The following is a 13,070-nucleotide window of genomic DNA, read 5'->3' on the forward strand; positions in this document are numbered from 1 at the left end:
AAATCTAAATTCTTTTTCCCCGACAAAAAAGATAACAACATGTATAAGATATCTGAACTCTGAAAATATATGTAAAAAAATTAAAAAGACCAGCTCCCCAAGAAAGACTGCGTTTTTATGCTTGATAACCCGCACCTTTCAAACCGTGCTCAGCTTCATCGGTACATTTTCGAAAGGCTTAAAAGCTGAGAACTTCTACACAAACCTATTTCTAGCGTAAGCTTGAAACATTTCAATTTTCTTTTACTTGTTGACAGACTTTATCCCCTGTTTATTATAGTCGAGGGAAATAATCAGCGTAAAACCATCAACCTGAAATCATATTTCCTGATTAATGAGGGAGAAACTACCTCTTTTCTGTTGTTGTTATTTTAGATTAAGGCGGCCTTATGAAAGCATAGGATCTTGCTTCTGAAGCAGCCCACGGACTTTTTTCTGTATTTACATATATTTAGTTGCTGCCTTCCAAGATTGGAAGATGCAAAATATGCCGGAAGATGCATTAACAATTCTCTGGTAGACATCAGAGGTGCCTCACACTGAGGGACCTGGGGCAACCCGAACGAACTGGAAGGTCTGTAAGGTAAGGTAAGGAAAGGCGCGTACGAAGATGATGTAACATTTACATTTACGAAGTGTATGAAAGAGATGACAGCAGATCCCTCTTACTGCATCTAAACCATTCTGAACTGGAAAATAGCTGTGGACTCACCTTTTTCTCACCAGCGGGTATAATCAACACCGTAGAACCGGTAGTAGAGGCAGTAGCAGAGGTATCGGCAGGAATAGAAGTAGGAACAGTAGAAGCAGCGGCGGTAGCAGCTTTAGAACTGGTGGCAGGAGATGCGGCAGCGTCGCTCTCGCCAATTCCTTCTGACGTGGTCGTCTGACCCGATCCTAACAATGGGTCGTGAAGGCAGCTCTCGCCTGATTCCCTGCAAAGATGCAATGAACAATCTTCAGCTATGTCACTGGTTACGGTCAGGTAGGTCAAATATTCACGAAAAAAGTGAAATCAAGGGGAAAAATCAAGTATATATGAGCCTTTCAGTCGAGAAACATGCCAAGCGCCATCCTGGGCCAAAGTATTTTCAATCTAATTCATTATATTTTACAAATGGCACTTGGCATGTTTCTCGACTGAAAAGCTCATATATTAAAAGCTGGCTGAGCCAGATCTTGATGGTAAAATAACATTTTACTTATGCATGAAATCTAGAGACAATGGTAAAATCAAGAATAGAAGAGAAGTAAAACTTGGATGAATGAGCCCGCTGAGAAAAATGTATCCATAAATCTAAAGACGGAGAGTAAAGTAATTGTGAAGACAACTAATTTGTGGAAACAATAAACAAATGAATAAAAATACGAGAACCAAGTTTCCATCCATCAAGTCGATAAGCGCACGAAACTTAAGATGATACTAAAGTAACAGTTATTAACAACAGTAAGAAATAAAAACAAATGCTGTAAATGAAAGTCGACAAAAGTAACCGCTGCTTCAAAAACTGTTTATAATATTCTTTAGCGTCACGACCACAAATGTCAAAGATTTTAATTCGGCGAACCTAATAAACAGCTTAATTATCTGACAGCGTAACGGAGTTTTACTACACTTGGTACCACGAACAGACCAAAAACTCTTGAAAAATAAAGCAGTGATATCGCATTGCCATTTTCCAGAACAAATGCGTTTTCTTGGCACTGATAAAACAACCCATTACCATATACGTGACTACATCGTCTTACTAGAATTTGCCAACAATTTTTTGTCATCGATCGTACATTACGAAGGTAAGACGGCAGGAAGGGAGCCATTTGCATAGTCAGAAATAACATGGGATTGCCTTAAAGGCGTTTTAAAGAAGAAAGCTAATAATGGATGCAATATAGGAAGCCAGCGTATAAGAAACCTCATCGAGAGGTTTCTTATACACTTGCAACGTCTGTTCAGCACCATAATCAGTGAAAAGGACTAAATATAGTTGTTTCTTCTTCTTCTTAATAAAATTAAAAACAATAATACACAGGATATCCAGAAAATCACTTGGTACGTTTTAAAATAAGACTAAATGCATCTTAACAAAATGGGAGCCTCTCGGCAGTAACAGAAAATCTGAGGGACTTTATATTCAAAGGAAAATATAATCGTTAGAGAGATGTAGCCTACCTTCCTATCAATAATGTCTGAACCGTCCAGTTTCCCAAGTATTCAATTATAAGTTCATGAACCATAATTTTTTTAATCGTCTTAGGGTAATGAACTTTATAGGAATTAGGATTTCTCAGAGTGTGCGGCGCAGGTGGTGTAATGCCATATTTTCATTTTCTCATTACTGGTTTGGAATGGTTGTGCATGTACAAATATACACATTATTCTTTATTAATATTAAAGAATAAAATACATTTCTCAGAGACTACACAGCAAATGGTGGCACGATATTAATTCTCGGATAATGTTCAAAGCCAGTTCCATATCACTCAAAAGCCTCAGGAGAGATGTCTTGTAAATTATATGAACCAAACCACTGGATTTTTTTAATACGGTGGCGGGCTACTTTCTTCTCGGTCTTTGGCCAACAGCTAAGAGCTGCGTCGACTATCGGAACTCACATCTGTGATTACTTGCTGTGAGCTATACCACATGATAATTTTATGCAGACATGAAAAGCACAAATTCAAAAATCTCGGCACACACGGGGAAACGATCAATATACAGAGTACTATGGAATTTCGTCAAGACCTGTTGTCTAATTACAATGTATATGTAAACAACGGAGCCAGGACTGAAGTTTGGGGGCCTACAAATTGTTAATAATGAATTTGCACCCAAATGAGCAGTAATAATGCCGCAGTTGATACCTACCATTTTCTTTGCAAATAAGTACTATTTGGTGCACTGGTGTAAGATCAGAAATATTAACGAACTTTAACAACCCACTCTGTGAAGAAAGTGCAATCTCAAAAGGCCATTTAGGAATTTCACTGTAGATGTAAGTAAAGCGTAAAAGATATTACGTGGCAATAATAACTACAAAGTATTTGCACGTAATATCATTTCCCTCACGATACTCAACTCTCACTTCCCGGTATATATAAGCGCATTATAATATTTTCATCTACCTCTCTAATAGAACTACACACATCCATATATATATATATATATATATATATATATATATATATATATATATATATATATATATATATATATATATATATATATATATTAGAAATAACCAACACACAACTACGTGTGGAACAGAAATAAACTTCTGACTCACATCAGGATCAACCCAGGTCTTTCAATTGAAAGACAAGACCGCTTCCAACCAAGGCACCCAAGTCATAAAGAAGTTGGAACCTAAGTACCGCTGTACCTCAGGCTTTACATGGGCAAGCTTACTTTCCCCAACTTTCCGACGCAGCAGTGACCCTTAGGTATTTAGGTTCCAACTTCTTTTATGACCTGTGTGGCTTGGTTGGCAGCGGTCTTGACCTTCAATTGAAAGACCTGGGTTCGATTCTGATGTGTCAGAAATTTATTTCTGTTCCACACATGATCGTGTATTGATTATTTCTATTATATTAATTCAGAAAGGATAATTCGAATGAAATGCTGTCAATTGGGCCAATGCTGAGTCGGGAAGTTGGGGAAAGCACGCTGGTAATCAAGGCAGTTAGCCTGCGCAGGTAAAGCTTTAGGTACAGTGGTATTTAGGTTCTAACTTCTTTTATGTTGTTAAGCAGCGGTCTTGTCTTTCAATTGAAAGACCTGTGTTCGAGCCTGATGTGAGTCAGAAATATATATATATATATATATATATATATATATATATATATATATATATATATATATATATATATATATATATATATATATATATATATATATTCAAAGGTAAGTCTTATATATTCAAGAAAAAACTATTTTTACTCTTTGCCCAAGATAAATGGATTTTTTTACTTTTTACCCGGATAAGTGGAGAGTTTGTCAAGTAAACAAATCCAAGAATTAATCTTTGCCTTAAAAGGGTTTATTTCCTTATATTTACTGAGAATAAGGGAAACTCTGAAGCACAATCATTAAACTCTGGCTGACTGTCGCAAGAAATGCTCCACATCAGAAAGTATTTTCAGCGTGTCATAAGAATGCTATGCCTAGAAAAGAATATGTTCTTTAACGTCTCAAAACTAGCTTTATGAATAATGCAAGGTTTCTTCGAATAATGCAAGGTTTCTTCACGGCTGAAAATTACAGTTCATTAAAAAATAAAAAGTTAAGTGTTCTTAACTTTCAAGCGTTTATCCCAGTCAGCTTAGTGAATCGAGAGTGATTATCCTAAATTGTTGATGTTTATTGCATTTGATAAGGTGATATTGATTTCATATAATTCATAAAGTTATCAATTTCCATAATTAGGATACCAGATTAATTGCTGATATTCAGGCCAATTCTGAGTTAACAGATTTTACATCGAAGGGAATGTAAAAACACTAAAACATCACGTAAAACAAAACTGCATATCTCCTACTGATATCGGTGGACAAACAATAAGTAATGGAATCAGCACTGGCTGAATTTATGTTGTCATGAACACCTGAATAGTAAGAAGTATAATGACATGACATTAAATTGCAACCAAGCACACCAGAGGTATGGAATAATTTTAACAATTCATTTCTCCAGAGCAGGACACTGGCTTTTAATAGTTATTTGTACCACAATAAACACACAGACGCATTCACACCTATAGGTAATGAACACATTCCATGTTGAAGTACCTGACCTTTGAACTGGATTTATAATTCATTCTAAATAGCAAACAGAGAAGCAAAATTTACCTTGTCTAAATATTCTGTTCTTTTTTTTTTCCTCGTGTGCAGGAATCAAATATTCAGCGACACAAAGGCCAACGGAAAAACCTAATCTGCATTAGTGCCCTAAAAGGCTGTGGCTAATAAGTCGTCCTTGTGGTTGATGGAACAAAGTGCTCTCTTCTCCTTATTTATATTGCGTCTTAATGGAGATTCCTCGCTCTTGCACATTTTCCCCCCTTCCAGAAACGACCCTCTAGTGTTCCAGTATTCTACTGACTCGCATGCTGATGAATTGTCTTCTGACAGTTTTGTTTTTAGTAGTCAATGTTCTTAGTGCTTCCTTTAATTCTATAAATAAACAACTGAAGAGTTCTTAAACACTCTGGATGGGCGCTTATCTTATAACGTTAATTTTCCACACTACTAATCATTAATTCCAAAAGTAAAAATAATAACCATGACAAAAGAGTCGCAATGAGAAAAAAACAGATATCTTGACTGAACCAGGAGTTCACCGAACTCTGAACCTTTAACTTCCGCTCGAAACTGAAAGCACATGTTCTCGTTAAAATCTTTCCGAAAAAAAATTACTTCGTAAAAAAATTAAAAGCAAGAACTTGCATAACTCAAGTAATTTTGGCATTTACGTCTAATATACATCGTGCATCATAATGACTGATCCCAGTTGCAGGATAATGGGCAGCAGTGGTCACGCCAACCGCATTGTGGTCTTCTTTTGCCACACTGCGATATTACATTAGTGAATATATAATCTTCCATCTGCATTGTACCTTCCCTCTCTGGTATCTGTTTCTCAGCAATAATATTATAGGCGTTTCTGGTCAGATTAATTGCTTTCGCTACAACTCCGTTGCAGGCTGTTAAGTTTCCCGATTTTATCTGGGTATTAATCGCTTATATATCGATCGGAGATTCTCAACTCCCTTCTATGGACTGAACATTCATCTTGCTCCGAGCACAAAGCTTCATGAATCTCTCTCTCTCTCTCTCTCTCTCTCTCTCTCTCTCTCTCTCTCTCTCTCTCTCTCTCTCTCTCTCTCTCTCTCTCTCACTCATATATATATATATATATATATATATATATATATATATATATATATATATATATATATATATATATATACAATATATTGTGTTCTTATATAAATTCCATATATATACCAAGAACATATCTGATAAAAATCCTTTTCTCATTAGGAACGTTTCATAAATTTCTCCTCATCATTAGTCTAAGAAAACGAATGAGGAAGAACATTAATAAATAAACCAGCATTAGTCAGAAAAGAAAACAAATATATATATGTGTATGTATGTATGTAAATATATATATATATATATATATATATATATATATATATATATATATATATATATACATATATATATATATATAATTATAAATATTCCCTGTTCGACAGCTCTCCCTTGCTTCTTAACCGAATAATAAAAAGTTGTCTTTTGTTAGCGTAAGAGGGCAGACAATGCAGGCTGTTGGCATGCGAAGAAGCTAGCGGGAAGCAGTGTTTTCAATTTAAATTCACTTAGAGGGTCATAGAGGGATACAGTTTTGCTAGCCCAGACCTTAGTTATTCTGTTCTTAAAACCCACTTTTCTCTACTCCGTGTACTGTCGAGACTATTGTCATTTTAGGTCCAGCCCTGGGAAGGCGGAGTTTTGAAGCAAACAACGAGACGACGCCCAGCGTCGGGACTCTCCACTCAGCTGCCACAGCATCTGGATGTGCCGTGCTGCCGTACAAGCATCCTTTGTTATTCTCTCCTTTGTTCAAACTGGGCAGAAATTTGCTATTCCAACAGACCAAGGAATCTTAGGCAACTGATCACTGCATTAGCTAACCTAGCAGTAAGTCTGAATAACAATTACTCCCAGTTCTCTTTCCCTTCGACTGAAACTCTCATTTTCCCTCGTTCAAATTTTCTTCTCTTAAACAGTCACTGACTAAGTAATCCTAGTAAAACATATCCCATTTATGAAGTCATCTATTCGGTACAATTAGTGAAATCACATAACTTATCCTCCATGGTGTTAAAAGTATTATTTTTGACCTAAAATTCATCCCCTTGTGATTAAGTAATGACAAGTGAGGGTCTCTGCAATGCAAGATTGTTATCTGGATACATCTTTTCCAGAATCGTGTACACCTTGGGTATGAGCAACATCCTCTTTCTTGGAGAAGAATCTGCATCATTAGTACCAAGAAGCCTTAATTCGACCTAGCAGTAAATTCCTGATAAAGCGTCACATAAATCTGTTGCATTCATTCTATGCAGCATGGAGGTTTGTCCTAAGTAGGACTAATATGCTGAGCTGCTGTTAGCTCCTATAAATTGTCCATTTCATTTTATTTTACGTTTTTACGTTGAAACTAGTGTTCCAGTAAGTTTGCTGAATTCATTCATGTGGTTATGAATAAACCTCTATTCTTTGTTAACTAGTGTTAACTGGCGACCTGATCTATTCAATATCTGTCCTTTAGAGTTACTTTTAGCCTTAGTTGACAGAATTACGTGGGTCTTAGGTACAGCAAGACAATATAAATCCAATTAGCTAATAATTAAACTCATTAACCGAATGACCCACGTAACAATATATATACAGTATATATATATATATTATATATATATATATATATATATATATATATATATATATATATATATATATATATATATATATATATTCTCCTCCCCAAAAAAGTTTAATCCCGTTTGTGAACCACCACAAGCTAAAAATATGTGAAACAAAACCTATCTCATAAATCACTCGTACGTTCAATTATCATGATTTCAGCCTAATGATTTCCAATCTTCCTCACTAATTTTTTTATTTATTGCTAACAGCTTCTGGAAATGAAGCAAACGGTGAAATGGCCTTGCCAGCACCCTCTTCATAATTTATTTTACGGTCTGATTCTTGCGTAACAATTTAGTTTCTAAACTGATTTCCTTCTTTTTTTTTTAAACGAAAAGATATCTGTTTAACTGGGTTTTCTGGTCATTATTACGAATAAGAAAGTAATTCATGCATTGGTCTGAAACTTCAGGCGGCCACATTCCGCGATTTCATATCCATTATCCTCAAAGAACGGTCGAAAAATCAAGGGCAGTGGTTGTAAAACTATACACTTTAGTTTGCAAAAAAAAAAAAAAAAAAAAAAAAAAAAAAAAACTTATTTCCTTTAGGTCATGCCTAAAACTTCCTACATCTCTCAGTGGGAAGGCGATCAAACCTCTATGTACATACATACATTTACACATACACACACACATATATATATACACCTATGTGTGTATGTATAAATGTATCTATACATACAGAAATGATATATATGTATATCATTTAATTAATAAAATCTACATCAATAACAACCTCACCTAACATGAAATAATAATTTATGTTATCTGGGAAGCCACTATTGAACGCCACGTAAATAGCATGCTATATTAGCTACGAAAAACGAATGTAGATCAACCTTAACAACAATAAAACACTTTCCTCCATATCACAGCTGTCTCCTATACTCATCGTGAACATTTCTATTTTATCCGAAAGACGAACGCATTACTCTGAAAAAAAAGGATAAATCTCAAATGCTAATATATATGTATTTAGGTCATAGTTATCACTTAGCTGGAACGAAAATATGCACGTAATTGTCTTTATCTTGCAATTAAGGCAAATAAAACAACGATATCTACGACCGAAGACTGAAATTCAACGGAGTTCGTGCAGGTCTATTTACCAAGAAACCAATCTCCTCTCCAACAACACCAATGGCCGCCGAAAATATGGAAATTAGGCGAGGCGAATGACGCCCTTTTAAAAGGATGAAGCCACTCAGGGCCCCAATCAATCGTGTTTAATTAACATCGAGAATAAAAAGGAGGTTTGGGTCAATTCATTTCACAAGGAAGCCTCCAGCGCTTGCCCCTAAAATAATTCGATGGGGAGGAACAGATCTAAAAGGATTTTTCTCAACTAAGTTTCCGAGGGTGGAAAATTCTCCTGTTTCTTCAAAGACTCCATTAGGGAAATCAACTCTTAATCTCAAGAACACATTCTGCAGATTCCTTCCTTCTCTCTCCGATTCTATTACGGCCATCGACTCCAGCCATCGCCTTCAATCTATACCATAGTTACCACGCTCGCTTTGCAACTACTGGTCAAAGTTGTTTCCTTTTTTTCCAGCTATCAACGTTTCATCTCTTAGAGCAATTCAGTTCTGGCAGCCTCTGACATTGATTAAACACATTCGTTCCTTCTGGTGAATAATTCTTAATGTAAGAACTTGTAGCAAAGCGCTGCATAACCGATTAAGACATATTGGAATATATTGATTCATTCGCCCTTCTTCTAACAATATTTACTAAAATACTACATTTCACTATGTAGTATCTGAAAGTAATGGGTTACCAATAGCAGTTTAATCAAAGTAAACTAATACATACATTATTTCTATACACACATAATATATATATATATATATATATATATATATATATATATATATATATATATATATATATATATATATATATATATATATATATATATATATTTATATATATTTATATATATATATATATATATATATATATATTATATATATATATACATAATTATATATATAACAAAATGTATCTGAGTCCGACAGACAAATGTAACTACGAGCTAAAATAGCTTTAAATTCTCTCCTTTGCGGCAGCTAACACGTAACCTTACTCTTACTATCGTGAACGGGTTCGAACCCTACCACGGAAGGAAATATTTTCCATTTGTTCCCCGTCTGGATTCAATTCTTAAAGTGATTAGGGTACGGTAATAAGTGTGAGGAAATCTGTATTTTATGGGTTTTCCATTATGACTACATGATTACCACATATAATGACCCTCGTTACTGCAACATAAGTTTATAGTACTACATCAATCAGTTCTAAAATCAGGCACAGAGCTACAAGACCCAGAACACGCCTGGTGCACCTTCACATGAACAAATTATAAAAACACCGAAAAAATTTTTCACAACAATGAATTTTCCTCCTAAATATCGCTCTTATCAAAGATCCGGGTATTTCCTTAATCAAGCTCGTTACTTTTAATCATAACTTAATATTCACCAAGCGCACGTAATGTCGTATGAAAAAAGATTCAACAATACAGTAATTTCGATAAAGTAAACACTCACCTCTGAATAGCACATCAGAAGATATTTTACTAGGAGGAGATTATACACACTAATGAAATGAATTTCAGAGCTCTAATAAGACTCTATACTTGGTTCATTCTCAAAATTATTCAATAATAATTGTTACAAAACGTTTCATGCAGTTCAAAGTTTTGCGATTAGACGTGGGGTAAAACGATCTGTACTATCTGCGCTTGTTCATTTTAAATAAAATTTTCATTGTAATTTTTGTCTTATTTGAACTGTATTACATGCAATCAATCATAATCAGATATAGTAAAACAAAATAGGGACACAACGAACACAATAAAGAAGGAAGATAATCAAGGTAGTAAAACTCAACAAACTAATAGAAAAAAATATATGTTTTCATTCCTGTAAAAAATCTACTTAAGTAGAGGGACACTTTTTAATGCACTTGATGTATTCATGAAAGTAAAATACTATACTCTTTGGTTTTTAAAAAATAAGTAAATGTTACCACACTGTAATAAGAAAAGCAACAGTAGAGCCTTGTTGTCTATTGTCACTGTTTTTAAAGACCTACACTGAAATCTAATTTGCTAACTCTACCGGCAAGGGCTCGGAATAAAAAATAAATATGACAGCTGATAAGTTGATATTTACATTAAAATACACTAGACATTATACAGGAAACAAAACGCTTTAATTCCCGACGAAGGAAATTGATGACGCCTGCTCTTGCTTTCTCTGTAAAGTCCAAACCAGACACTCACCTTGCATCATGCGAGATATCTTCCTCCTCTTCGGTAGGTTCGTCAGCGGGCTCGTCCAGGATGGGTTCCATCCTGGCACCTGGAGACGTTGACGACCCAGATGCAGGAGTCTTTCCGAGCCGCATCCGAAAGGACTGGCGAAAGGATGCACGAGCACGGCTAACTGTTGGTTGGAAGATACAGGAAAAAAGGCAAAGGTCAGACATTCATTTAATACAAGTATTTCTGGAAAGAAGGAAACAAAAGGTTAATATTCAACTTGATAACAAACATTTCATAAACATAAGCAAATTATAATTTTTGTATTCCCCTCTATAACTCTTACTTCTTCCTAATGAACGCCATATTCTTTGGAAGCTTGAATTTCAAAGTCAATGGCCCCTATGGGCTTGTTCAGATGAATAGGTTTCATCTGCTGAATAATAAAAATAATAATAATAATAATAATAATAATAATAATAATAATAATAATAATAATAATAATAATAATAAATAAATAAATAAATAAATAAATAAATCCATAAAATGCATTTAGAAATAAAGATTATAATTTCAGTAATGGACGTACCAATGCGACTTTACCAATCAAACAGCTAACCATTACTTATGATGTAATGAAACTTTCAACAATATCCAAACACTGAGTCAACAGACCTAGCAACGGCTTCTCGGCAAGACTGGAAAACACGTTCAACTAACAATCGCGGAACAAATTATCCTTGTTTTTGTTGGATTTACCGGGTTGGTCTTCCTTTTACTCCTTTTAGCAACATGGCTTTAAGGGCTATACGTCAGACTAACAATCTTGATCTTCAAATTTATCACGTGAACTCGATCCGTTTTACTGCACTGAACCCCCCCCACTCTCTCTCTCTCTCTCTCTCTCTCTCTCTCTCTTGAACGAGATTAGAATAAAAATACGCCAGTATGCATCTCTTTCATTTGCTATAGTAGAACAAGCAACTGAGTATAATATAAAACACATCTCTTCCATATGTATTTGTACGTAAAAAAAATTCTGACAACAAATTAATGGATTTTAGAGAAACTTGGTGGAAACATTCATTGAACGAGCCATTCCAGATGATCATTTTTGGTGGCCACCAAAGAAGGTTCATCATAAAAATTTATTTGGCTAATAATAACTTTAGACGGAATTTAGAGGAATCCTATGCTTCATAAAATGCTACATATAAACTTATCAGTCAGATATAACTATCACGTAATATTAATATTTTGAATTTGTTTCTGCTCACTTTGACACTGAAGAGTCAAACATCGAGAGCACCATCATGGTTTCATGTTTATATTATCCAGTTACTATCACTATTCAGAAGATGAACCCTATTCATATGGAACGCGCCCATAGGGGCCACTGACTTGAAATTCAAGTTTCCAAAGAATATGGTGCTCATTAAGAAGTAAGAGAAGGTAGAGATAAGGTAAGGTAGTAAGAAAATGTATTTATTTTTAAACTATAAAACTAGAAAACAAATTATATTTTATTCAGCAAGGCATTATCACACAGAACTGCATACTTGTACAATATAAATACTCAGTTAGAACTAGCCAAAAGAATAATGCTCTTTTTGTGCACCAGAAATCTGGAATCTACATCCATACAACAAGGAAAAATAATATTAATTTAAGCCCAGGTTTATACACTGTACATGTGTGTATGTTCAAATTTAAACTCTCAAATGTATTTTTCATTGCGGTAAAATCTTCTATTCTGCCAGTATCAATTCAATGGCTTTCATTCTTTGTCCTCAGGGAACTTTCAAATGTTAAACTTTATATTTCAATCCGGAAACGCCGTTGCAATTCGGGACAGAACATAGCTTGTGAGCGATTAGAGATCTGGCATATATTATATATATATATATATATATATATAAATATTGTATATGCTGTACATGTGTGTATGTTCAAATTTAAACTAAACGTATCAGTTAAAAAGCCGTTAATTCTGTAAATCCCTCAGTCAGTTCAATCTGGAAACGCTGGATATAAGCATATAATGAGCGATTAAGATCGCATTCCCTTTAAAATCCATAGTTAACATAAATGAAATCAGTTCCTGGATATAAGCATATAATGAGAAAACGCATTAGACCATATTATACATAAATGACAATGTCCATTGACAGATAAAGGTAATTTGATAACCATAAGTAATTTTTATCGCCTACTGAATAAATAAACGATAATGCTTAATGCTTCAATCTCATTAAACGACAACGAAACACCTACAACAACTGTTTACGTTGTCAAACAGCCGTTAA

At 34.6% G+C, this 13,070-nt stretch overlaps 1 protein-coding gene across 1 annotated transcript in view; it reads right to left on the minus strand.

Moving 5' to 3' along the window:
- Positions 1-13,070, minus strand: part of LOC136829335 (potassium voltage-gated channel subfamily H member 2-like) — a 725,046-nt gene that overhangs the window by 111,418 nt on the left and 600,558 nt on the right. The window contains exons 5-6 of the mRNA XM_067087739.1: positions 10,786-10,948; positions 713-935 (exon numbers count right to left, since the gene is read on the minus strand). Of these exons, the coding sequence (XP_066943840.1) occupies positions 713-935; positions 10,786-10,948 (386 nt within the window). The remainder of the gene's footprint in view (positions 1-712; positions 936-10,785; positions 10,949-13,070) is intronic.

This window comes from Macrobrachium rosenbergii, chromosome 44, assembly GCF_040412425.1.
Source record: "Macrobrachium rosenbergii isolate ZJJX-2024 chromosome 44, ASM4041242v1, whole genome shotgun sequence".
NCBI classification, from domain to species: domain Eukaryota; kingdom Metazoa; phylum Arthropoda; class Malacostraca; order Decapoda; family Palaemonidae; genus Macrobrachium; species Macrobrachium rosenbergii.